The sequence below is a fragment of the Sceloporus undulatus genome, chromosome 1 (genome assembly GCF_019175285.1).
Source record: "Sceloporus undulatus isolate JIND9_A2432 ecotype Alabama chromosome 1, SceUnd_v1.1, whole genome shotgun sequence".
NCBI lineage: Eukaryota > Metazoa > Chordata > Lepidosauria > Squamata > Phrynosomatidae > Sceloporus > Sceloporus undulatus.
The window spans coordinates 177,317,152-177,342,079 of NC_056522.1; the positions used below are offsets into that span (position 1 = coordinate 177,317,152).

Sequence of the window (24,928 nt, forward strand, 5' to 3'; positions counted from 1 at the left end):
CCTAGAATATTGTGTCCAGTTCTGGGCACCACAATTAAAAAAGGACATTGAGAAACTGGAGCATGTCCAAAGGAGGGCATCTAAAATGGTGAAGGGTCTGGAAACCATGCCCTATGAGGAATGACTCAGGGAGCTGGGGATGTTTAGCCTGGAGAAAAGAAGGTTAAGAGGTGATATGATAGCCCTGTTTAAATATTTGAAGGGCTGTCATATTGAGGAGGGAGCAAGCTTGTTTTCTGCTGCTCCAGAGAACAGGACCCACAACAACAACAACAACAACAGGATTTATTTATATGATGCCCAATCACTGGGAATCTGGGTGGCTTACAACAGAGGGGATAATAGACGGTTCCCTGCCCTCAGGTTTACAATCTAAAAAGATACGACACAAAAGGAGAAGGGAATGGTGGGGGGGGGGGGATCAGGTCCAGCATTCTTCTCTCCCTCTGAGGCCTGGACCAAGGCACATGGACCGGAGGGAGGGCTCTTCTTATTCAGGCTAGCCATGATGTTGCTGGGCCAGCCTGGTCGACTCCCTCATAGGCCAGAAGATGACAGTTATGGAGGGAGGAGCCTCTTTCTTCAGGCTAGCCCTGATGGAGCTGTAGCAATGAATGCAAGCTACAGGAAAAGAGATTCCACCTCAACATTAGGAGGAACTTCCTGACAGTAAGGGCTGTTTGACAGTGGAACACACTCCCTCGGAGTGTGGTGGAGTCTCCTTTTTTGGAGGTCTTTAAGCAGAGGCTGGATGGCCATAAATTGAGGATGCTTTGAATGAGAGTTCCTGCATGGCAGGAAGTTGGACTGGATGGCCCTTGTGGTCTCTTCCAACACTATGATTCTGTGATTCTATGAGTACTAACAGTAGCTAGCTGTTAGTGTCACTGCTGTTGCCTCTGAGAGATCCTCCGCCAGTATCACCCACCACTGCTATTGCTGCCCACTAGCTGTTTGGCATATTTAGTCTGGCTTCTCAGCAAAAGGCTATATGACATGGGAGAGCCTACCAGCGGCACTGTTACTAGCAGCATAAACTCTTGCCTCATAGGAAGACAGTCAACATTATGACCACTTAAATCCCCACAGCATTCTGGAAATTAAGCGGATTGCCTATTGACAAACATTGGTGTCTCAGGACAAATTGGAATAGCCCAGAGTTGCCATGGAGGCTGGATGAGTGCCCAGAGACAAACCAAAGGAAGATTTGCTTTGGGCACTGAAGTCTCTCAGGTTGTGTGGCTAGGAATGACAAGTCTGTTTTATATACCTCTATTTACTGTAATGTGTACTTAAGAAAAGTGTTTCTGTGCAAATATACATCTAGTACAACAATAAGAAATGTTGCACATTGCTACTTGTTTCACATAGATTTGAAGTCTATGATGTAAGGAAAATACTGTGAGGAGCTGAGCCTAGGCTCTTAAGGATGGGGAGAAATATAAATGGATAACTACAGTATTTATAACAAGTAACTAATCGGAGTAGTGCACCAGTTACTTTGCTGAATAACATTTGTTTGCATTCACAAAACTAGCCTGAATTAACCACACAGAAGCAGATATGGCCCTGAAACATGCTGTGATTTATAAGGACTGCTTCTGAGGAGACTGTACAAATAAAATTCAAATGAACATCACCATGGCAGATTGGGCACTGCTGAACTATCTGCTGCTCTCTTAAGCAGAATAAGCACTGAGTGCGCCCTTCAGAAAGAGATACTTTTCTAGCACAAGAATTGCATAGAATTTAAAGAGGGCCTCAGAGGCCATAAAAGAAAGTGAGAAAAATAGGATTGAAATCCTGAAAGAAATGAGTTTGTTTAAAGTAACAGAGAAAATGAAAAAGCAGCAAGATAGATAAATGAGAAGTATGAAAAACAGAATATAAAGAATAAGGAATGTATTCAGCTAACAAAAGGAGAACACTCCATTTCTCGGCATGTTCCATGACAACATCACTATTCAGAGTGCTCTCCTCCTTTTGTTAGCTGAATACATTCCTTATTCTTTATATGTTATATATATGTTACTTATATGTGTTCTTATATATCGGGCTGAGCAGCAAGAAGCCTGAAACAATTGATTTTTAGCAGCAAAGCAAGAAGGATAAATATTTGACTTATGGCTGTCTTGTTTCTTAAGTAGCTGTAGCAATGGCACTGATCTAATTCTCTCATTTGCAGGGCAATAGGCATGTGTACACATGGCACTGGCACACAGAGTTCACTCTCCAAAATACTGAAATCTGCTGACACACAAGCTACATATGCATACTTGCGATTCAGCAAGCAATCTTCTGTATATAAGAACACATTTTCACATTTTGCATCTTATGCATTTCCTGGGTATAGTACACTGAAACCCAGGATCTCATCAAACTACATATCTGATTTGGAGGTTGACTCCTTGTTCCTCATATAGATCAATTTAAATAGATATAAGAGGATATGTGCTGTAATTGTAATATTTATGCAGTGCACATCAGACTGCTGGTTGCATTTTAAATCTCTGAAGATACTCTATAACTGTAGAAATACATACTGACCAAATACTTGTAAGGAATGCAAGCAGGGTCTGAATATTCTGCTTTGGTCAGATCTCACCTGGAATACTGTGTCCAGGTCAGGGCACCACAATCCAAGAGTGACACTGACAAGCTGGAGCATGTCCTGAGGAAGGTGAACAAAATGGTGAAAGGTTTGGAAGCCATGCCCTATGAGGAGTGGCTTAGGGAAGAATGTTTAGCCTGGGGAAGAGAAGGTTAAAAGGTGACATGATAGTCATGTTTAAATATTTGAAGGGATGTCATACTGAGGATGGCGCAAGCTTGTTTTCTGCTGCTCCAGAGACTAGGACACAGAGCAATGGATACAAACTACAGGAAAAAAGATTCTATCTAAACATTTGGAAGAACTTCCTGATAGTAAGAACTGTTAAACAGTGGAATATGCTGCTTTGGAGTGAGGTGATGATGTTAAAAGAGGCTGGATATCCATCTGTCAGGAGTGCTTTGATTGTGTATTCCTGCATGGCAGGGGTTGGACTGGATGGCCCTTGAGGTCTTTTCCGACCCTATGATTCTATGAACACTCATTTTGTGTGCTGGAACAGATGTGTTTTCAGTTTTTTTAATACTATGTGAAGTACCATGACCCAGTAAACACTCTGAAATACCTCAACCAATATCCCCCCCCATCCCACCTGCAGTCCCAGAGGAAACCCATATGCTTGGACCACAAGGACAGATTGCCTACTCTGCTAGGAGGCACAGGGTGGGGATTTATTCCTTTACATTAGCTGAGGACCCATTACTGTGTTTGGTATGAACAATGTGTCTGTATGCGTACCTGGCCAGTAGGACAGGATGGTGATGTCAGTAGCTTTCACAACTGCCTGCTAATTGTGGAGATTGTGCCCTCTCCTAGTCCAGAAAGTGAAATGGTAGATTACTATTTGATTTGTTTTTAAATATAATCATTTATTTAGAAGCTTTTTTTCTTTATTGCAATTCATTATAAATACAATATATTTAACATATGCATTCAATAATTACTGAAAAGACCAGAAGAAAGAAAAGATATGGGAGCTACCTTTGCCATACAAATGCTGCCAAGAACATGATTATTTGATTAAGGCATGATTACTATAAGCCAAGCCAGCAGTTGACTGGCTCCTATGTGGCACAACTATCAGTGCTAGTGCCAAGGGTCAAAATCTGCACAGGGTTGCACAACTGATGTGAAGTCAGCAACTCAGAATGGACAATAACATCATCACTATGCTGTATAGTTATTAGAGATATATCATCTGTAATACAGTTTTGCATATTCTGTTATGTATCCAAGAGTGAATGAAACTAGTAACTTAAAAAAAAACCTACTGTAGCTAAAGGATATTGTCACCATTATATATGTTCTCTGACACTGGCATATACATGTGTAACTGGTTGATGTACATAAGAATTCATCTATGGCCCAGAGATAAGACATCCCATGGGAAGTTGTACTCCACATTTGTAGCAAGAAGATGTTAATTATTAACCACAGACTAAGGCTTGGAATAAAGAACAAGTTATTACAACTTCCCCCCAAAAACCAGGCAGCTTCAATGTAGACAGTATTGTTACAGAATGGCAGAGTTTATTAGAGTAGCCCAATTAAGCTTGGATCAGCACTTTTAGATCATTAAGTATGTGAGAAAAGTTATAGCTGCCAAATGAGGTAACATTTGTGGATTAGGAAAGTAGTTCAATCATTAGGGTAGTGGTTCCCAAACTTTGGTCTTCCAGGTGTTTTGGACTTCTACTCCCGGAAGCCCCAGTCAGCTTGGCCAACTGTCAAGAATTCTGGGAGCTGACGTCCAAAACACCTGGAGGACCAAAGTTTGGGAATCACTGCATTAGAGAAACATTTGCAAGTCCCAGAGATCATGTTTATGTGGTGCTTGTGAGTTCCAGATTATTAAAAAAGGTTAGAAGACAGCAAGTACAAATTGTAGCTCTTTTGCTTGTATTGCTCAGTCAAACTTTTGTGACAAACAAGAGATTCAAGGTGTATGGAATATACAAAAATACCAGGACAACTGGGCTTTTGAGTAACAGCATTGCAGTTTATCAATATAAAAGTTGTTTCCCCTAATCTTTACAATACTTGCTTTCATTAATTCTTGAACAGTGAAGTCCTGCTATCAGCGTGAAAAACAATTTTACATGATTTTATGTATTTTAATAAGTATTTGAGAGAAAACATAATTTTGCCTTCTTAAAAAACATTCAGAAACATATTGTTAATATAATATACATGTTGAAGAAGAAAAATACACTCTAGTCCCTCCCTTCTCATATTATTAGATCTACTTATAGATCTATTTTTCAGTAGCCACATCAAAACAGAGGCTGCCAATCAGCTCAGAAATGGTGTTTGTCTGTCTCAGAAAAAAAGCAACTGGGCTGTGTATGGAAGGGGGGAATGGATGAAAAGAAGGAGACACACACACAAAGATATTTTCATCCGGTCCACAGTGAAGGGCAACAAGGTTAAACACCTCTCTCATTGCACAGTGGTTGTAATCCTGCCACACACTGAGCTGCTTTAAAAAAAGATGGATAAGATAAAATTACACACTTTCATGCACTGTGTTCTAGTTTGGCCTTGTTTGTGTTGAGGAATGCAAACCTGAAGAAAATCTGTGAACATACCACCCCACAAACTTTATACAGGAAAATGAACTATCAAAAGACTAGAATGGAAATAGCTCTGAAGAATCCTTTGATTATGTCAAGCTGTTATTGTTGCATCAAGTTGTTCTACAGACTCCTTTCCCTGAGACCAGACGCAATATGGGAATGACATTGATGAAGCAGCTCCAACTTCCCCCTAACATCAGAAATCCATAAAGAATAGAAAGAAATGAATACTGTAGAAATTAAGTTACAAGAGCTCATTGCTAATGGTTTGATTATTATTACAGCAACTCCAGTCTTACCATTGTGCCTTATTTGTAATGAAAAGTGAAGACAAAGATTTATCAACTATGTATATACAGCAGGCCCTTGGTATCTGCTGGGGTTTGGTTCCAGGACCCTCCCCCCCACTGTGAATAACAAAATCCACTCAAGTCCCATTAAATACATTGGCATAGCAAAATGGTTTCCCTTATATAAAATGGCAAAATTGCTCTTTGAAATGTATGCTTTTAAAAAATTTTTTTGCAAGCTGTAAATGCTTGAATCCGTGGATACAAAATCTGTGATAAGGAGGGCCAATTGTATGCAAGTTGCCTGTTGAGCTATAGCAAAGCATGAATTTCATAGGATTTTCTTAGGCAAGGAATATTCAGAGGTGGTTTTGTTCGTTTCTTCCTCTGAAATAGAGGCAACGGCATCTGGTATTTGTTTGCAGTCTCTCATGCAAGTATTAATTAGTGCTGACCCTGCTTAGCTTCCAAGAACACAGAGGATATGGCGCCTTTAGGGTATTTAGACAGCTTATCTAATATATCTTCCCATATCTGAAGGTTCAATGGAAGTTGAATTCAAACATTAGTTTTTTTTTGTTGTTAACCACCCTCAGGTCGATTTCAATCCTTTGCGACCCTATGGATGAGACATCTCCAATACTCCCTGTCCTCCATTGCTCTGCTTAGTTCCTGCTAAGTCATACCTGTGACCTCCCTAATAGAGTCCTTCCTCTCTACTTCCCTCCACCTTTCCTACCATTATTGTCTTCTCGTGATGTGTCCAAGTACAACAGCCTCAGTTTTGTTATCTTTGATTCCGGGGAGATTTCTGGCTTGATATGCTCTAGGACCCATTTGTTTGTCTTTTTGGCTGTCCACGGGATCCTCAGCACTCTTCTCCAGCACCACATCTCGAATAGATTGATTTTCTTCTAATCTTCTTTCTTAAATGTGTAGCTCTCACATCCATACATGGTAATAGGGAAAACAATGGCTTATACAATTCTAACTTTTGTGTTTAGTTATATATCTTTGCATTTCAGAAACTTTTCTAGTTCTTTCATAGCCGCCTGCCCCATTCTTAACCTTCTTCTGATTTCCTCATTGCAGTCCTAATTTCATACCTGTTTGATCCCAGGTATGAGAACTGTTTTATTACTATTCCTTCATTGTCTAGGTTGAATCTGTCTAGATTCTCTGTTGTCATTATTTTTGTTTCTTTATGTTCATTAATTAAACATTAAACATTAGTTACTATAATATAAATGATATATAAATTAAACATCAGTTATATAAATTAAACATTATAAATTATAATTTGGTGACTGATACTTACCGAGAATGATCATTCTCCTGAGACTTATGTAACAGTCCACAACACTTGGGTTTATCCTTTATGCTATCTTTGCTAGGCAGGATGCTCAAAATTCTAGATTGTTATTACTGTTGATTACAACCCCTCAGATTTGTTTCATAGTTTCGTCAATCATTCAGGACAATATTCCTACTATTATATAATTTGAGCATTATTTTTTTTCAAACTATCACTATTATCATTGCTCACATTAACACTACTATGATTTACTTTGAACATTACTACTTGCAGAAATTGAAATTTTCCTATTTATTCAACACTATCCAGGATCCAGGAATGCTCCAGCAACAAACCATTCACAGGGAAGTTGCAGGAGCATTCCTGGATCTTCACAGGATAAATCCTGGATTAATTAATTTATTTATGATATTTATACCCTACCCTTCAGCCCTAATGGCTATCATTAATTAATGATCCATTAATTAATGGATGAACGCAACGTGTCTGAAAGTTTTCAAGGTGATAATGTGATTATGCCAGGATGCCTTTTACTCATGGCTTTTCCCCATGTGATAATCTCCCATCACTTCAAAATATTTGGAAGGAATTAGATTTTGATTAATAACTTCAAACTGTCAGTATACTTTTTTTTACATTTTTGCTGAACTATTCCTGTTACATAGAATCACAGAGTCCAACCCCCTGCAATGCAGGAACACACAATCAAAGCATCCCCGACAGATGGCCATCCAGCCTCTGTTTAAAAACCTCCAAAGAAGGAGACGCCACCACATGCTGAGGCAGTGTGTTCCACTTTCAAACAGCTCTTACTGTTAGGAGGTTCTTCTTAATGTTGAGGTGGAATCTCTTTTCCTGTAGCTTGTATCCATTGTTTGATGTCCTATTATCTGGAGCAGCAAAAAAGAAACTTGCTCCCTCCTCAATATGACACCTCTTCAAATACTTATACAGGTCTATCATATCACGTCTTAACCATCTCTTCTCCAGGCTAAACATACCCAACTCCCTAAGTATCTCCTCACAGGGCATGGTTTACATATCCTTCACCATTCTGGTCATCCTCCTCTGGACACACTTCAGCTTGTCAACATCCTTTTTGAATTGTCGTGTCCAGAACTGGACACAGTATTCCTGTTGAGGCCTGTCCAAAGCAGAATAGAGTGGTCTACGTGATCTATTTGACTTTTATCTGTCAAAATTCATTAGTTACTCCAGCACTTAAATCACGTATTTCATTAGAATTAATATGCTGAATCAATTAACCATTTTGCAATAACATATTTGATTCTAAATTATGCTGCTTGCTAAATTAATTAATTCCTTCTTGAACCTCTGTTCTAATTAAAACAGTAAAAATTCCAATGAAACTCCCCTAAATTTACATTATTAAATTGTTACCTATTTGATTGTATTATCCCAAAGGTGATGACTGTCTTGATGAATGCTTGGTAGCGATAAATGCTAAATTAGCTTGCTGCCTTGATGTTGCTGGCCATCTGTGACCCAGCCTAAGATTTGCACACCAGAAAGGCATGTTTATAACCTGCTGTCAGTCTCAGCCCCTTGTTGAACAGCACTTGAATTTGATTGGATGGTTCCATTCTTGGAGCCTTTTTCTAATGGGCTGAGTTTCCTGTTTCAAAATGGGGACCAGAAGCCTTTTTTGTGTTTTTGCTTCTTCACTTTTACCAGGATTGTTTGCTGCTGCGGAGACCAGTAATCCATGGCTCTGATTCATTCACTTTTCTCGGGATTAAGTAATTTTCTCTGCTAAGAGCCCACTAACAGCTGTGTCCTCCATTTCCTGTTGTTTCCATTTCTTAAGACTTATTCTGATGCCATACCTGCCTATTCCTTAACACTTATTTTCCAGTTAACTGAGAAGAGAGAAGGTTTAATGCCTGAATGACTGGCAAGGCAGGAAACTTAAAACTGAGGAAAGAGGGGATGAAAGTAATAATGGTTTGGAATTTTGAGAACCGTGCCTGTCAAGGTTGGCATGAGGGATAATCCCAAGTGTTGTAGACTGTTTCTTAAATCTCACAGAGAATATAAGTTATATAAATTAAACATTAGTTACTATATACATAATTAATCAGGAAAATATGTTTGTTCTGCACCTTCATATTCATTGCAATTATTCCAAGTTCAAACGTATTTTCCTTTCCCATTCGCCGGAGGATATCCTGGACAACATTCTGGCATGCATCCATAGGAGACAAGCCCTGAAAGATAAACACAAAGTCCAAAACAAGTTTCTCTAACTACCCATATCAGTTCCAAGTGGTTGAATCCAGACTTATTTGAAACATACTTAGAGTAGATCCGCTGAAAGCAATTAGATTAGTTAGTCATGCCTAATATAAATCTTTTTCTTTTCATTGTGTCTGCTATACGTATATGTCTGGATCCAACTACTGTATATGTCTCTAACCAAGTTCTAATTCCTCCTTCCTCAATGATGTTTAAATAAATGACTGATGTGTAAAGGCACCTGCACTTTGCCCTGTGTGTATGAGCATTATTCAGATTATATAGCAGAGAGCAACATGATGTTCTGTTCTGCAAAAAATGCTGCCTGGACAAGATCATGGATTAATTTTATATACCAACAAAGTTTTTATGTTTCACCTGCACATGGCAAATCTTTACCTCTGAATTCTATAGTGAATTACCACTGGAGTCTAGTAATTAGGCATCTCACCTGCTCATGCACATTTATTATAATATAAGTACATGCACATATGTTAACTTGCTTTAAGACCTACTTTGTTTCACTGCTTTATGGTCCTCTGCTTGAATTTTGTATACTCAATAAATAGGCCTTGAATATATATGTAAACAGAGACTGTACTGGCTTAGACACTGATAAGGAAGCTCTCTCTCTCATGAGAACAGGAATCTTCTTCCTTTGTCAGTCTCTGGTGGCAAGGAAGAGGGAGAGCTATACCACCTCCCAAATCTACAAGGGTTATTGTAATTTCTAAAAGGCAGTTCCTTTAAGTTATTTAACCCAAACCTAACAGGGTTTCTTTTTTCTCAGTCTCAGAAAGAAGAATGTGAACACCTAGTTTGAGAACCTGGCATCTGAAGCTGAGAGAACAAGACAATCTCAAGCAGTACAAACCCAGGGGCCACTTTATCCTTAAGGCTTAAGTCACAGTTTGGCTGAAGTTACATAAGAACACATTATTTGCCTATATTCCTTTGTTACTGCATCCTGTCCCCCTATCTATTTGTCTCAATAACTTAAGTTTTACTTCAGTGTATCCTTTGAATCAAAACTGAGCAGGGCCTGAGTAGATCAAGCTCTCCAAATTATTACAGTGAGTGGTCTCCTAAGGACCCATAGTAAAATAACCCAGTAAACATAATGCATGGCATTTACTAGAGCCTCTCCTTCATATTGCAAGAGTGGTGAGCCAAAGTTTAACAGGGATTATATGAACTATTTCTTTTTATTAAAATTGAGGTTTATTCAAAAGAAATTGGCATTTTGGTTAACTTGGACACTACAGCACCAGAAGAAGCAGGTGGATACTTCAGTCAGATACTGTATTAGTGATGTGACAGGAAAAACATCACTTTGAACCAAGTGATAAAACTCCATCCTGCAGGTGTTTGGTTTTTTATATGATTCACATTAAACATTTTTTTAGAAACATCTTTTTGCATGTATTCATGTACTACTAACTTCTATAACTGTGACATGGAGTTTAACCGATAGCATAAATTGATTTTCTCAATCCTTATAGTTCTCAAGTGAATTTTTCCCTCTTAAGGTTAAAAGCACAACACTCATCTACAGTGCAATGGTCTGAAGGCCTTAGCGACAGTATTCTGTACACGATCAGTGGTCTGATCTTCATTAATGTCATTATGACTGGCTGTTTTCCTTCTTTCTCTCCCCTTGTTCCCTTTATTTTTGTTTCATTACCATAATTTTAAAGGTTTAACAAGGATGATAGCCCCCAGTGATCAATCATTTGTTTGGTTTATCACTCTCCCCACCACCACAGCATAAGGTGTTGGAGCCTGGGATGTTTCCTCCTATTAAGCCATTTGTCATTCTCTTCTTCAGCAAGAATAACTTTAACTACTGGCATTTTCAGCTTGTCTTTACCAGATGGTCTATTCTACAGCTTCTGTTTCTGCCTCTTTTCAATCACCTAGTTTGAATATACTCTTAAATATAATTCCATCTAATAACTTCCTCTTATCTTGAATTTTCCAGTTTTATTTCAACCAGGCTAGATTAAAATTCAGTCACCAAAAATTAGGAATGTACCTGTTTCATTAATAGGATTACATGAAAACAAGGACTGAAGCACATGATCATGTCTCCATCACCAGTAGCTGACAAGAAAAAGAAAAGAAGATGTATTTATGAAAACTACTCAGTGTAAAAGCCTACTGTTACTATGGATAACGGAATAAGGTTGCAATGTATCATATCTATAAAATATTCTTATACTTTATGTTCTGAGTACATATCAGTCCTATCTGGTTTAAGTGGAGGATATAAACAAAGAAACAATATTGCTTTTCAATTACTGTTCTATAGCTAAAACTGAAAACATGAAGCAGAATCCAAATCAATTTTGTGTTATATCAAGAAATGTAAACATACACTGGATGTGCATGTGAATGCACGTCATTATTCACATTGCGTTATTTTGAAAGGGTCCTAAATATGAATGTCCATCCCTATTCAGATTGGAATATAATTGAAAGTAACAATAATTTTTGAATTCAGGTGTCTAATTTATAGTTGCAGATCCAAACCTTCATGTGGACATTTTCTTGCAACCAAGTCAATAGCATTGCACTAATTCTTTTAGTAATTCCCTTGCCAGGTCAAACTACTTCACTTTAATTCTCTTGAAAGAGGGAGTCACCATTCCAGACATTCACTAGTGGAAACCATTCTAGAGTAAGTGCAGCAATATGAGTCTCTTTTATTTTAAAACGAGGAACAAGAATACAGAATGGTACTTGGTAGCACTAAATACCAACTTATTGTCATACAGAGTCTCAGTATTTTAACAGTTAAAGGGATTTTTTGTTGTTGTTCTTAAAATGGTAGGCATCATGTGGGACAATACAGCCTGAATCCTATTGTTAGCTCTGCTTAGTGCAGAGCCATTAAATGAAAGGGATTTCGGGCCTGGAAAGACAGGCCAAAATAAAGTTGCTTCAGGTCACTTTGGAGGAATTAAATAAATAAATAAATAAAAATAACATACACATTTTAAGAGGCCAGAACCTGCACCAAAGCTGTGCTCCAGTGACTAGGGATGGCATCTCTCCTCTAAATGCCTGCTTGGAGTTGGTAATGGGCTGGATGAGGGAAAACAAACTCAGTCCGAATCCAGAGGAAACAGAAGTACTAGTGATAAGCTCCCTGGGCCCGGGTAGTGAAATTTTTCCACCTGTCCTGAATGGGGTCACGCTCCCCTTTAAGGACTCTATTCGCAGCTTGGGAGTGCTTCTGGACTCGTCGCTCCAATTGACATCTCAAGTGGATGCAACGGTCAGAAGCGCCTGTTATCAGCTTCAGCTGATACGCCAGCTGCGACCCTACCTGGGCTGGGGCGACCTTGAAACTGTGGTACATGCTCTGGTAACCTCTCGATTGGATTTCTGTAATGCGCTCTACATGGGGCAACCCTTGTACCAAACCCAGAAGCTTCAATTAGTGCAGAACATGGCTGTGAGATTGGTCGCTGGCTGTTCCAGGGCTGACCACATAACACCCATCTTACAAGATCTCCATTGACTGCTCATTCGCTTCCGGGTGCAATACAAGGTGTTGGTAATTATCTATAAAGCCCTAAATGGCTTAGGCCCAGGTTACTTGGAGGACCGTCTCTCCCCATATAATCCGCCCCACACACTCAGGTCAGCCGGGAAGAACCTGTTGAGGGTTCCGACTGCGAAATATGCGTCGACTTCGCAAAGGGCCTCTTCTATCTCAGCCCCAAAAATTTGGAACACCCTTCCCGATGAACTCCGCTCCATCACCTCCCTGGATCTCTTTAAAAAGAAACTTAAGACCTTTTTTTTCCATCAAGCTTTCCCCCATGTGCTCTGATATCCTGTGGTCCCCCCCCCCCCCCATGTTATTTTCCACATGGCTCATCAGCTCAGCTGGCTTTGATTTGGTTTAATAGTTTTTAAATTGTATTTGTAATTTTTATACAGTTTTATCGTTATGTATATATTCTATTTTTATTCTGTACTGCTGTATTGTTGTATTCTTTTGTTCTGTACACCGCTTTGATCAATGCGGAAAAGCGGTATAGAAATAAACTTTATTATTTATTATTATTATTAGGACTGGAGCATGGCTTTGGTGCGGCTTCCAGCCTCTTAGGATGCATGCATCATTTAAACATGATACCTCCAAAATGACTCAAAGCAGCTTACCTATATTTTATCTCACAGTTCAAAAAATAGGTGTAGTATACCTAGGACTAACCTACAGAAATTCAGTCTATATGACCCTAAAAACTCATTCAAAATGTAATTAAGTAGTAATTAAAGGGCTCTGAATCTAAAAAGGCACAATTACCCTGTTCTAGTTCTGATTTATTTACACTGTGAGATAAAGTTCTAAGTTTCATAATTAAAACATAGCACAATAACTAGCAAGTGGGTGGTATCAGCATCTATTTCTAACTGATATCCAGTAACAGTTTAGAAGACATACATCCTGCTAGCTTAGATACATACTCTGGAAAGATTTGTGTTGTCAAGCAACCTTTTTGAGAACACTGCCTTCCAGCATGGTATAGTGGTTTGAGTGTTGGGACTACAATGCTTGAGACCAGGGTTCAATTCCCTGCTCAGTCATGAAACTCACTGGGTGACCTTGGCCAACTTCCATATCTAAGCCTCGGGGAAGGCAATGACAAGCCTCCTCTGAACAAATCTTGCCAAGAAAACCTGATGATATCTTAATCGACATAAACTGGAAATGACTTCAAGGCACACAATAAGAACGTCCCCCCCACATTAGGCGAGATATCAACGATTCTGCCAAGTTTAAATTGAAAGGACAGTATAATCTATACAGGCAAACATATGGACAACTACTGAATCACAGGGAAAGTTAAGTATGAATAAAGCAGAACTGTATTGTTTCTGGATTGGATAAGCATTTAATATAACTAGTACTTTGTCATACAGTTAAGCTGTACTTTTTCTGATGGCCTTCCAATGCTGATTTCAATCTTATAACTAGTCCTGCTCCAGAAAATTTCAGCAACAGTAGAGGGTTGTGCACATGCTTACATGAACAGCTTGCGATGTATTTGGTGGCATATGCAGTACTAATTTTACTTAATTTAGTTTGCTTTCCCACATATCAGGGATGGGGAGAAGCACAGTACATAAGTATCAAATTCTATATAGCTGATCCACATGCAGAAACTTGTTTCTTTATTTACTGTATATACTCATGTATAAATCTAGAAATTTTAGTCAAAAAATTGACCCCAAAAACCTGGGTCAACATATCCACAGGTCAATGTAAGTACTGTACTCTAACTCTTATAAAAAAAGGGAGCCATTCCCTGGTGAAAGGGAGGAGGAGCCAGAGGCACATGCTTGTAGCTCCTTCTCCCCAGCACCATTTTCTGGCTTCAGAGAAACAGCTGGAGACTGGGAAATGGCAGGGAGAAGGAGGAACAGGTACACACATCCCTCCTTCTCCCTGGCTTGTGCCGGGCGAAATGACATCGTGTGCAACCTGTGGCACACGTGTCATAGGTGCATCGTCACAGAAATATCATCTCCCAGTTTATAAATGCAGAATGAAAAAGCTGAGCAAATGGTTTGGGCTACACATTTCTATTTCTAAATGCAGCACAGAATATTCCATACATTTGAAGATAAGAACACTGCATAGGTTTAGTCATTGTGTTATGCAGTTAATATTTCACTAATTTTAATTGGTCTGTAATAGGCAAAGATACTCTTAAGATTCGCTGCTTTTATTGGGCAAGATCTTGCCCAGAGAGGCTGAGGACTCAGAGGAAGAGGGGTTTGATCTCAGTCCCAGTTTGAGACTGAGACTGAGCCTGAAGCTGAGCTGGGCTCTAGCTCTGCCCTGCCAGCTCAAGCAGAGTCTGTGGCTGTCAGGAGGCTCAGCAAACAAGCCTCCTGGCAACAGAGATTCCTGGCATAAGAGACATGGAGGAGGAGGAGGACACTGACACACCTATCTTTAAGCAGAGAAGGTCTGAAAGGGCATGCCTCCAACATTCGAGGAGACTTTATGAAAAACACTCACTAATCACCAAACAGCTGTGCTCATGAGGACTGGGAATATAAACAGGTGGAGGACACCAGGCCCATTGTCAGAGATCTGAGCTTTCTTGTTTCCTGTCTGGAAACCCTGCTCCTCAGATTGCTGGTTGCCTTGTCTCCCTGGACTTCTTGACCTTGGATTTGCCTACACGTCTTGTCATTCTCTGGAACCCTGGACATTGGATCTCTGACAATTCTCTTGGCTCTTGGATTCTCTTGCTTGCTGTGTGTTGCTATCAGCCTTCTTGGCCACTTTCCCAGGATAGCAGGTGCCACTAGTAACTCCTTCTTTTAAAATGAAGAGGACAGAACAGTGCTGGCTGGACTGTGTTTAACATATATTAAAGAGAAAACCAATAACGTTGTCTTCTGTGTTTCACCTTAGAGCTAGGATTTTGAATAAGAATGGCAAAAACTATCCTATCTCAGAATGTTTACAAAAGCTTTGAGTGTACATATTTGCTCCCCTTTTAGGACATAGTGATTAAAGTGGTTATATGGATGTATGATTGGTGGGTCACCAACATTTGAGAACATATTTGTAAGCATGGCTGACATTACACTTTACAAGAAAGACTGTATTTTTCTTGTACTCTAGAAGAACAGTATTTGTACTTTTGGGGGAGAAAGGCCTGAGGAAGCCAGACAGTGCTGAACAACTGTAATACTAACCATCATCAACACAGCTTGAAAACAAGGTGCCACTGTTCTGCTAAGTTCTCAAAGGAACAATTGTAGAAAGGAAACTACGCAGCATAAAATCATAGTGAGATTAGGACATGAGATCAGAAAAAGTGCACACTGATAAAAACAAAGAAAGGGGTTGCAAGTTGGAGGGTGGAACAGAAAAATACATTTCTCTTATTAATTTCTATTTTCTTCCTAAAATGTTAAATTCTATTGACAGGTTACAATATTTAGGTGGAGTGTTCACCAACCTAAATACTGCAGTTCTCTCCCTCTTTGAGCAGGGAAGATAAAATTTTTCTCATGCTTGTCAGACTATATTGCTGTAATTAAGGTTTTTCCAGCATTCCAGTTTCTCTTCCCTGATTTCAATAGCACTGCAATTACATAAGTCCATAGTAACCACATTCCACAGATACTTTGTTTCTTTCATAATTTGTAAATATGGCCCCATACTCTCAGTACAATTGTGTTGAATAACCTCATGTTTTTCTTGAGGAGTAATATGTTTTCAACCTTTTCTTTATTTTTATCAATACTCAATTTCCCTGATCCTAGCTTTGCTCTGCTAATACCAGGCAGCATGTTCTTTTCTGCATTAGTGGGATTATACTTCCAGAAACCTCCCAAAAGCCTAATTCTGCTTATAAGCAAGGTGCACATTAAACTTTCCCTTAAAGAAACAGCCACATTTTTGCTTCCACTGCTGCAACATATTCAGTGGCAATATCAGAGGGTAAAGAATGCTCCCTAGTGGGTTTTGAGAAGCCAATGTACTACCTGACCGTTTTAGAGAGTAATGGCCCCAAATAAAACAGGTTCAACACCTTTCACCCAGATAGACAAACCGCCAAGCAAGAATACCTCCTTGGTTGCATCTACACGGCAGAATTAGTGCAGATTGACACCGTTTTGACACCATGCTATCGAATTCTGGGACTTGCATTGTATTTTTGTAAAATGTTTAGCCTTCCCTGTCAGAGAGCTCTGGTGCCACAACAAACTACAAAACCCTGGATTGCATAGCATGGAGCTATGACAGTTAAAGTAGTGCCAAACTGCATTAAATCTGCACTGTGACATCAGCCCTTGTCAGGACTGAATCTCAGTTTATTTACCCTCATCAAGTCCATTACTGTGCTCAACATTAGTGTTTCCAAAATTGCAAAGATTAAATTTTCCAAAGTTGCTTAAACAGACCTCCACATGGAGATATTTAGAACAGTTTAACCCCTGTATATGCAGTAGAAAATTTCAATACAAACTGAAAAATTCAAAAGTCTCTTGATGACATACCTGCTGCAGCTCCTACCTAGAACAAAAGAAAATATTATTTAAGAAGTAACAGTAAATTATATAGATTAATTATTCTCACAAAAATAAAGAAGCTTAGACATAATGGCCTGTTACAGACAGCCAAAATAAAGCTGCTTCGAGTCACAGTGGAGGTATGGTGTTTCAATGATGCATGGGTCCTAAGAGTCCAGAAGTCACACCAAAGAGCCCTAAGGACTGGAGCATGGCTTTGGTGTGGCTTCTGGACTCTTAGGACCCATGCATCATTGAAACACCATACCTCCACTGTGACTCGAAGCAGCTTTATTTTGGCTGTCTGTAACAGGCCTCAGTTGATGGATAGAATTCTATATTGTTAGCACTTTGGTTTTGTTATTTTAAAACACTGCCCTTGAGAGAGAGAACAAAGGGAATTTGAAACACGGACATAAATAGGGTAGAATAACACATAACACATAATCTACACTGGTCAACTGCACCCTGCTGCTCTAAAAACATGGTTTTCATCTTTCCTAAAGGATATACCCCTGAACCATTTCTTATTTTTGTTTATCAACCTACTTACATTTCTGCAAATTATTCTCATTGATTTCAAATATTTTTTGTAGTGTTTAGATTGTCATACCTCACATCCAGAACAAAATGAGTAACACTGCATGTCCAAGAGATACACACAACTATTTACACGCAGGTTTTCACAAAAGCAGTGCTATTAACTGTAATGGAACAGTCACCTGACTACTGTTCATGCTACCATTTAGGAATGTTACGACCAGATAAAAATTAAATTGTAGGAATTAGTGAGCTATGATTTTATTTTCTAAAGACTAAATTCAACATATATTGAAATATTTCTCCAAGCAGTGTAATTTATAGGTAATTTCTTTCCAGCAGCCCTAAATATTACCTGTGCTCATAGCCTGAAAATGAAGTATTAAGAAATAAGATATTATGTTAATTTGTTGGAATTCTTTTTTTTTACTGAAGTGAAATGACTTTATATTTTGCTTTTAACTTAAAAGCCCATGCTCATTTATTTTGGTATATCAGTATCAAGTTGTTTTTGTCACTTTGAGTCCCAATTCTGGGGAAAAAGCAGGATGCTGCTGCTTTGGATCATACTATCCATTTGGCCCATGCCTCACTTCTGTAAACTATGGCATCTAGATCATCTTTTTGTTAGCAACAAACATTTGCTTACTTTCAGAGACAGTTACATTTCTGCTGTGCCTTTACCTCACAGGAGATGCTGGCATACCTCTTTATCAGCATATAGCCCACAACCTGGCAAAGGAGAATCTCCTACTCTTCCAGGATATTTGAAAGGAGCTCCAGAAGTAGAAACCCCTAGATATTAAAAAGAAAGCCAGCATAAGATTAGTAGTCATTTTATTTGCTAACCTCTATTAATAAACAATGCTGAAGCAGTTTTTTCCAGGGATTTAGCTCAAACTGTAAAGTGATGCCAGTTCAGTCCTTACCAATGTTGAGAAGAGTTATTAAATTATTTCACAACTCTTTCATAAAGAGTTATGAAATTCTAACCGTAAGAAATGTTTATATCTGTAGCAATGAGGTTTCCATGCTGTAAAATACAGTGTGGAGATCCCAGTGCCATAACTCTGCTCCTGCCTGTAAGCAAGTATTCAGGTGACATGGAAGCCAGATGAAGGAGCATGGTGAACTGGTTTAAAGGCAACCATGTTGTGCTTACAGTACAATTGGTCTTATTATCCCTGAACTTGACTGACATCTTGGTAATTAAGGCCCAAAAGAGACAGGCCAAATGACATGGTTTCCCATCATGTTCAGGGCATAGCGTTTAAATGACACACACCCTGAATACGATGGGAAATTGCACCGATGCCATGTCTTCATAAAAGAACTGAGCCTAAAAGGAGCAGAAAAATTTGCTCCTTTTTGGTGGCCCAGTTCAGGACTGTGGATCAGGGCCAGGTGCCTGTGGTCACTGTGGCTCTGGTGCAAACAGCAGTGGTGTGGCCCCACAGCATTTTTTTCGGCCTGTCTGTTTTGGGTGTAAGGGAAATGGAGGACACAGTACAGGTGTAGATTCTGATAGTCATGAAGCAAGGCTTCCCCCAAAAAGTCTGTCCTCTACCCTGTGTACTGCAATTGTTCTAATATTTCCTTTTGCAAGATGAGACACACATGTATATCAGCAGAGTGCCCCACTTTTGTACTAGCAGCTGAAACACTTCCCATAGCAGATAAAATTTATAGGTGGCATGATTGAAAATCCACATGCAAGTGGATTGCTATCTGCTGCGATAGAGAAGCATTCATTGACTGAATAGCTAATTGCTTCTTCACACAGAACATTTTTCTTGAGTTCAAAGCCACCTTAATGAGAACCAGCAACTCTTACACATCGATGTGGAGAGCACATTTCCTCACGTAATAATTTGTTGTGAATCTGTATGAACCTGCTATACTCTCCACACCCAAAGAGAGGTGTTAATTGTCAGAGGTCCAAAAGACACTGCAGAAATAATCCAGTTTGAGACTGCTTTAACTTCCTTGACTGAATGCTAGGGAATTCTGGGAACTGTAGTTTCACCTTCCCTATCAGAGAGCTCTGGTGCCACAATAAACTACAGTTTGCAGGATTCCCTAGCACTGAGCCAGGGCAGTTGAAGTGGTCTCAAACTGGATTATTTCTGCAGTGTGTTTTGGACCAGAGTGAATAGAAGCAGCTAGAAAAGTATTCCAGATGGCACATTGGTCCAGTATGTTCACCACTGAATGAATCATCTCAGGCTGTTGAGAGGAAAAAGCTTCTTGAATCAACTGTCTTTCTCCCAGTCTAGGATGGAGATGAACTACTGCTGAAGGGTGAGTCTGGTGAAAGATGTTACTATACTTATAGCTACTGTAAGGCCTAACAACTGCAGAATTTAATAGATTGCAGAGAAAGAAACAATGGTTACTTCATGAGTATGGGTTTTCTTGTCTGATTATTAGGAAGCTTCTATTATTGAATAAATCTTTGTTACGGTTGCATTCACATCTCTGCCTGAGAGTCATTCAGTTAAAGAATTTAAAGGAAAAAATATGTCATGTAAGTCTCAATCTCAACTAAAACATGTTAATTTGTCCAGTGGTGTAGCTACCTTATTTTTGCATGCCTTCAAGTCATTTTCAATTTCAACATAGGTACCTTAGAGCCCAAATATTAAACTGAGGAAGTGGTTTAAAGGACTATGGTCCAAAGTACACTGCAGAAATAATCCTATTTGAAGCCCTTGTAACTGCCCTGGCTCAGTGCTGGGGAATTCTGAGAATTGTAGTTTATTGTGGCACCAGAGCTCTATGGCAGAGAAGGCTAAATGTCTCACAGAACTGCATTTCCCAGAATTCCCTAGCACTGGGCCAGGGCAGTTAAAGTAGTCTCAAACTGGATTATTTCTGCAGTGTGTTTTGGACTTATGCGGCTGACAGAAGCACTGGTCTGGCCTCTATCTAACCAACCCAGAAAGGAAATCCATCACATATATTTGTTTAAAGTATGGGACTCTGAACGGACAGTTTGCAAGGCTATGAACCTGCTAGATCACTAAGTGGTTTTAAACTTTCATCTTGTCTCCTGTTTCTCAACAAATTCAAATGAATTCTTGCCCTGGGGAATAGATTTTATTGATTCCAGAGATTCCAAATACTTTAGCTCATGCTGCTTAACACTGTCAAATAAACAAGGATCGACTTTTCCTTCTTTCTTTGTTTTCCAGATTTAGAATGCTCCTGTTTGGTCTGGTGGTGAATAATTACATAGAAATTAGCCAAATCACTTCTATCAAAGTGTCAGAAAATATAGCCATATCCCAGAGTCCCTACCAGTCCTTATAGTTTACTCCTGCTACTCTGTTTGGAAAGCCAGTCCTCCCAAGGCATAAATTGTTGCCCTTCCAAGAAGTATTATTTGCTTATACCTGTAATATTAGGCATAATATTACAGATCTTATGAATCTCTGTAAGTAATGTTACAATTATTTAATATTCCTGCAAAAATTAGTTTCAGGTTTGTACCCGTTGTTATAATTATACACTCTTGTGACAGTCCCAACTTCAATATGTCAGCTGTTTCTCTGAGTGTTTATGTTCCCTTAGAAACTGTCAGCCAGTAATTATATTTAAGACAAGGCCAACTACCAGCACAACCTGGGGGGAAATCATCCAGCTACAGCCAAAAACAATATCCACAGCAGAGTATAAAAAACAAAATCTCCGGCTATTGGCATTGGCAGTGCACTGACCACTATTCACACTTAAACGATCACAGACAGTTGATTCGTTCCTGGAGGTTTTTAGCTTCAGTTATAAATACAATATACTGTAACACAGCATGTGTGTGTGTGTGTGTCCGTGTACACACACAGCAATAAACCACACACTGCTGCTTCAACTGTAACTCTCAACCAACCAAACATTTCAACTGTCAATTATCACCTGTCAATCAAAATATTTTTCAGTTGTTTAAAGACATATTATATTTTTGTTTCATGTACACCTTATGAACATAGCCTAAAGATTTTATACACAGTTTTTAATATCTGATGAACAACATCCCTTATCCAAAATGCTTTGGACGATTAATGTTTCAGACTTTCAGATTTTTGAATATTTGCATATTCACAGAGATATCTTGGAGATGGGACCCAAGTTTAAACATAAAATTATTTTTTGTTTCATATAGACCTTATAAACATAGCCTAAAGATTTTATACACAACTTTTAATAACTGATGAATAACATTCTCCTGACACAGCAAATCTCTCCAATATTTGCATTGGAAAATGGAGTGGAGCTTTACAAATACTACCTTTACCTTGGCCTGGCTGACTGCTGCTTGTCTACCTGTTTCCACCTCTCTCCCTGTGGACTGCAGCCTGACATTTGCTCCCTATAGGACCAAGCCAGCTCTACCTGTCCCCTTCCTCCAAGGGGATAAATGCTAGGTAGGTAAAAGAAGGGTTTTTAATTTTTTTATTTATGGTCTTTTAAAATATCCTGTCTGCTGTCAAACAAAATATTGAAGATGAGCTATATGGGGAGTGTGGTAGGGGAATGGACCCATGGAGCGGCCATTGCCACAGTAATTAGTAGAGGGAGGTATGGTGTGGGGAGACAGTGCTATAAGAAGTGTGGGAGTAGGAAACTATATGGTGCTCGTTGCTCTCAAACTGTCTCCTACTTCAAATAGTGTGGATAGCCTTGGCAACAGGTTATCTGGCCTAAAAATGCTGTTGCTTAATGCCAGATTGGAAAGTGGGGAAAAAACACCCTTGATTCATGGATGAATTGAGAACAATTTACAAATTACAAAAAAACCAAAAACTGCTTCTCCTCAAATGATAAGACCCACACAGACAACTGCCAGAAGTGGCATACAACATATAGCAAGCATGCAACTTAATCAGTTTTTTAGTTTGTGCCATTCTTTCTTACCAGCTGTTATATTTCTACAGACATCCAAGGCAATCAAACCTGTTGAAAAGGCAAGAATAGTGTGGTATATAGTGTATACTGTATTGAGAAATAGTAAAAATATTGTACACAATGAAATTTCCCAAAAAGACAACAATTTTCTGAAATGTCCTTGGAATTACAGCAAAATCTTGGTTGCACCCTCAGTTCATCCCATGTTTACTTATTCTCTGTCTCTTTTGTTTTAAAAAGAACATTAATGTATAAGGATGGCTGATGGAAAATTAATATGCTGAGGGGGGAAATGCAGAGATGCAGATATCTGGACACATCCAGACAAGAGAGTTGCATATGGCGCATATTCAATGTGACAATAATTATACCTTCCACATGCATCATCTTTTGCATTCACATTTCACTTCAGAGTTGTGGTTTACTGATTACAACTTTTGACTCCATCCATCATGATTATCTGTGGAGCAAACTGCAGTCTACAGTCATTAATCTACAACTTCTAAAATGATATATCTTCAATTTAGACTTGATGGTGGATGTCTGTCAGTTTTTGTACCAGTGAAAAAAGAAGTGACAATAGAGTTTATTTGACCCACTCTTTTTTATTTATTAATAATGTAGTAGAATTCCTGTATACACTTAATTAGAATTACTTTGTGTAGAACTGGTCATAATAACTATCAACACTGAAGCCCTTTGATTATCTCTCCTTTTTTTGGTTTAAAAATATATTTAATTATTTTTTAAAAAACACAATTATTAATTTGTTTAATTATCAACAAACCTATTAATAATTAGCTATAAATTATCTTTAAGCAGATTTCAGAGACTGACAGTATTAGAAGACAAGGGTTAGCGATCATGAATCTCACTCAAGTAAAAGCTGTTCTTATTTTGATATCTGACAAACCTATTAGGCACCTCAGCAATGATACTTATGCAGGAATGAAAACGATGTAGATGTTGTTAGGCTGAAAAACCTTGCTCCCAGCAGTCTGAGACTGCATCTCTACATCCTTGAGCCTCTGCATTAAAAATGATTTGGCTTTATTACATCCCTGAGCTAAAAAGAAAAAAAAAGATCACATGAAATTTCCAGTTATTTTGACCTCTGAGTCATGCAGACAAACCATCTATAGTGTGAAGACTCACAGTAACAAAAACTATGATTGCATCTACACTAGAAGTAATGCAATTTGGCAGCACTTTAAGTGTTGTAGCTCCACCCTATGGAATCCTGGGATTTGTAGTTTTACAAGGTTTTTAAACTCTCTCTCCCAAAGAGTGATAGAGCCTCATAAAACTACAAATTCCAGGATTCTGTAGGGAAGAGCCATGGCAGTTAAAAAAAGTTTCAAACTACATTATTTCTACAGTGTAGATGCACCCTATGTCTGTTTTGCTTTTTGCCACCTACATATTAGTCTTGGTTTGTATAACTACTCATGAGAACTGCTAACAGTTGTCCTGGTTGTTTTATGTTAAGGACTTTTTAAGGACTTATTTTAAGGACTTTAGGCTTAAAAGTTTTTCTTATCAATTTGCCTGTGGATTATAGACATGGAATAGAGTTCACATGAAACACATTACGAAGGTTTTCTGAGCCCACCTTGCCCATGAATAGTGAACCCAATAAATCAGGATTTGAAATCACAGCTTGAAATTGCTTAGCAAATTACAATCCATGCTGTCTAGCAAACCAGAACAAGCAGAAAAACAGCTCAAAATGACAGTTTGTTGTATAACTGGCAGTTCAAACCACACTTTTGATTTTTAGCTGTAATTAGTACAAATCACAGTTTGCCTTACAGCTGGACCCAACAGAACAAAATTTACCTGGTAAATTTTAACATTTCCCTCAACATTCAAGATTCAGTGTATCAATGCTGCCTTCTTGTAATGGACACTGTAAACCGTACCTATCACCAGAATCTCTAACAGGTTAAAGAAGTGATGAGCTGTGTTCAGGAGTGAGGGGCAGCAAGTGAAAAGGGATGAAACCGGGATGGGACAGTGAAAATCCTAGGCTGAGACAGCAGACCTTGACTACTAGAATGGAGGGCACGAGTGGGAAGGTGAGGAGAAAGAAGGTCTGATAAATAAGGAGGGGCCAGCCCATACAGGGCTGTAAAAGTCAGCAACAAGAGCTTATACCGAATACGGAAGGGGAGGGGGAGCCAGTGAAGGGATGCTAATAAAGGAGAGATAGGATCAGAGCGGTGGGCAGATGTACTGTAATAATGCATGCAGCTGAATGCTGGACAGAAATCAATGGACGGAGGTGAGAAAGAGCAAGCCCTGTCAGAAGGATGTTATAGAAATCAAGTTGTGAGACCACTAGAATCTTGGCAGTAGAGGCAGAGAGAAATGGTCAGATTTT

General features: G+C 38.9%; 1 protein-coding gene across 2 annotated transcripts in view; it reads right to left on the reverse strand.

Annotated features, from left to right (window-relative positions):
• Window positions 1–3,515: 3,515 nt before the first annotated feature.
• LOC121920671 (N(4)-(Beta-N-acetylglucosaminyl)-L-asparaginase-like) overlaps window positions 3,516–24,928 on the reverse strand; it is a 28,052-nt gene continuing 6,639 nt past the window's right edge. Inside the window, exons 5-10 of one of the 2 annotated variants that reach the window (XM_042447831.1) lie at window positions 22,555–22,593; window positions 18,350–18,438; window positions 17,092–17,107; window positions 11,084–11,151; window positions 8,950–9,020; window positions 3,516–5,377 (exon numbers count right to left, since the gene is read on the reverse strand). In XM_042447831.1, coding sequence (XP_042303765.1) covers window positions 5,308–5,377; window positions 8,950–9,020; window positions 11,084–11,151; window positions 17,092–17,107; window positions 18,350–18,438; window positions 22,555–22,593 — 353 coding nt within the window. In that variant the 3' untranslated portion in view covers window positions 3,516–5,307. Of the gene's footprint in view, window positions 5,378–8,915; window positions 9,021–11,083; window positions 11,152–17,091; window positions 17,108–18,349; window positions 18,439–22,554; window positions 22,594–24,928 lie in introns of both variants that reach the window. The other variant, XM_042447823.1, reaches the window with a different exon arrangement.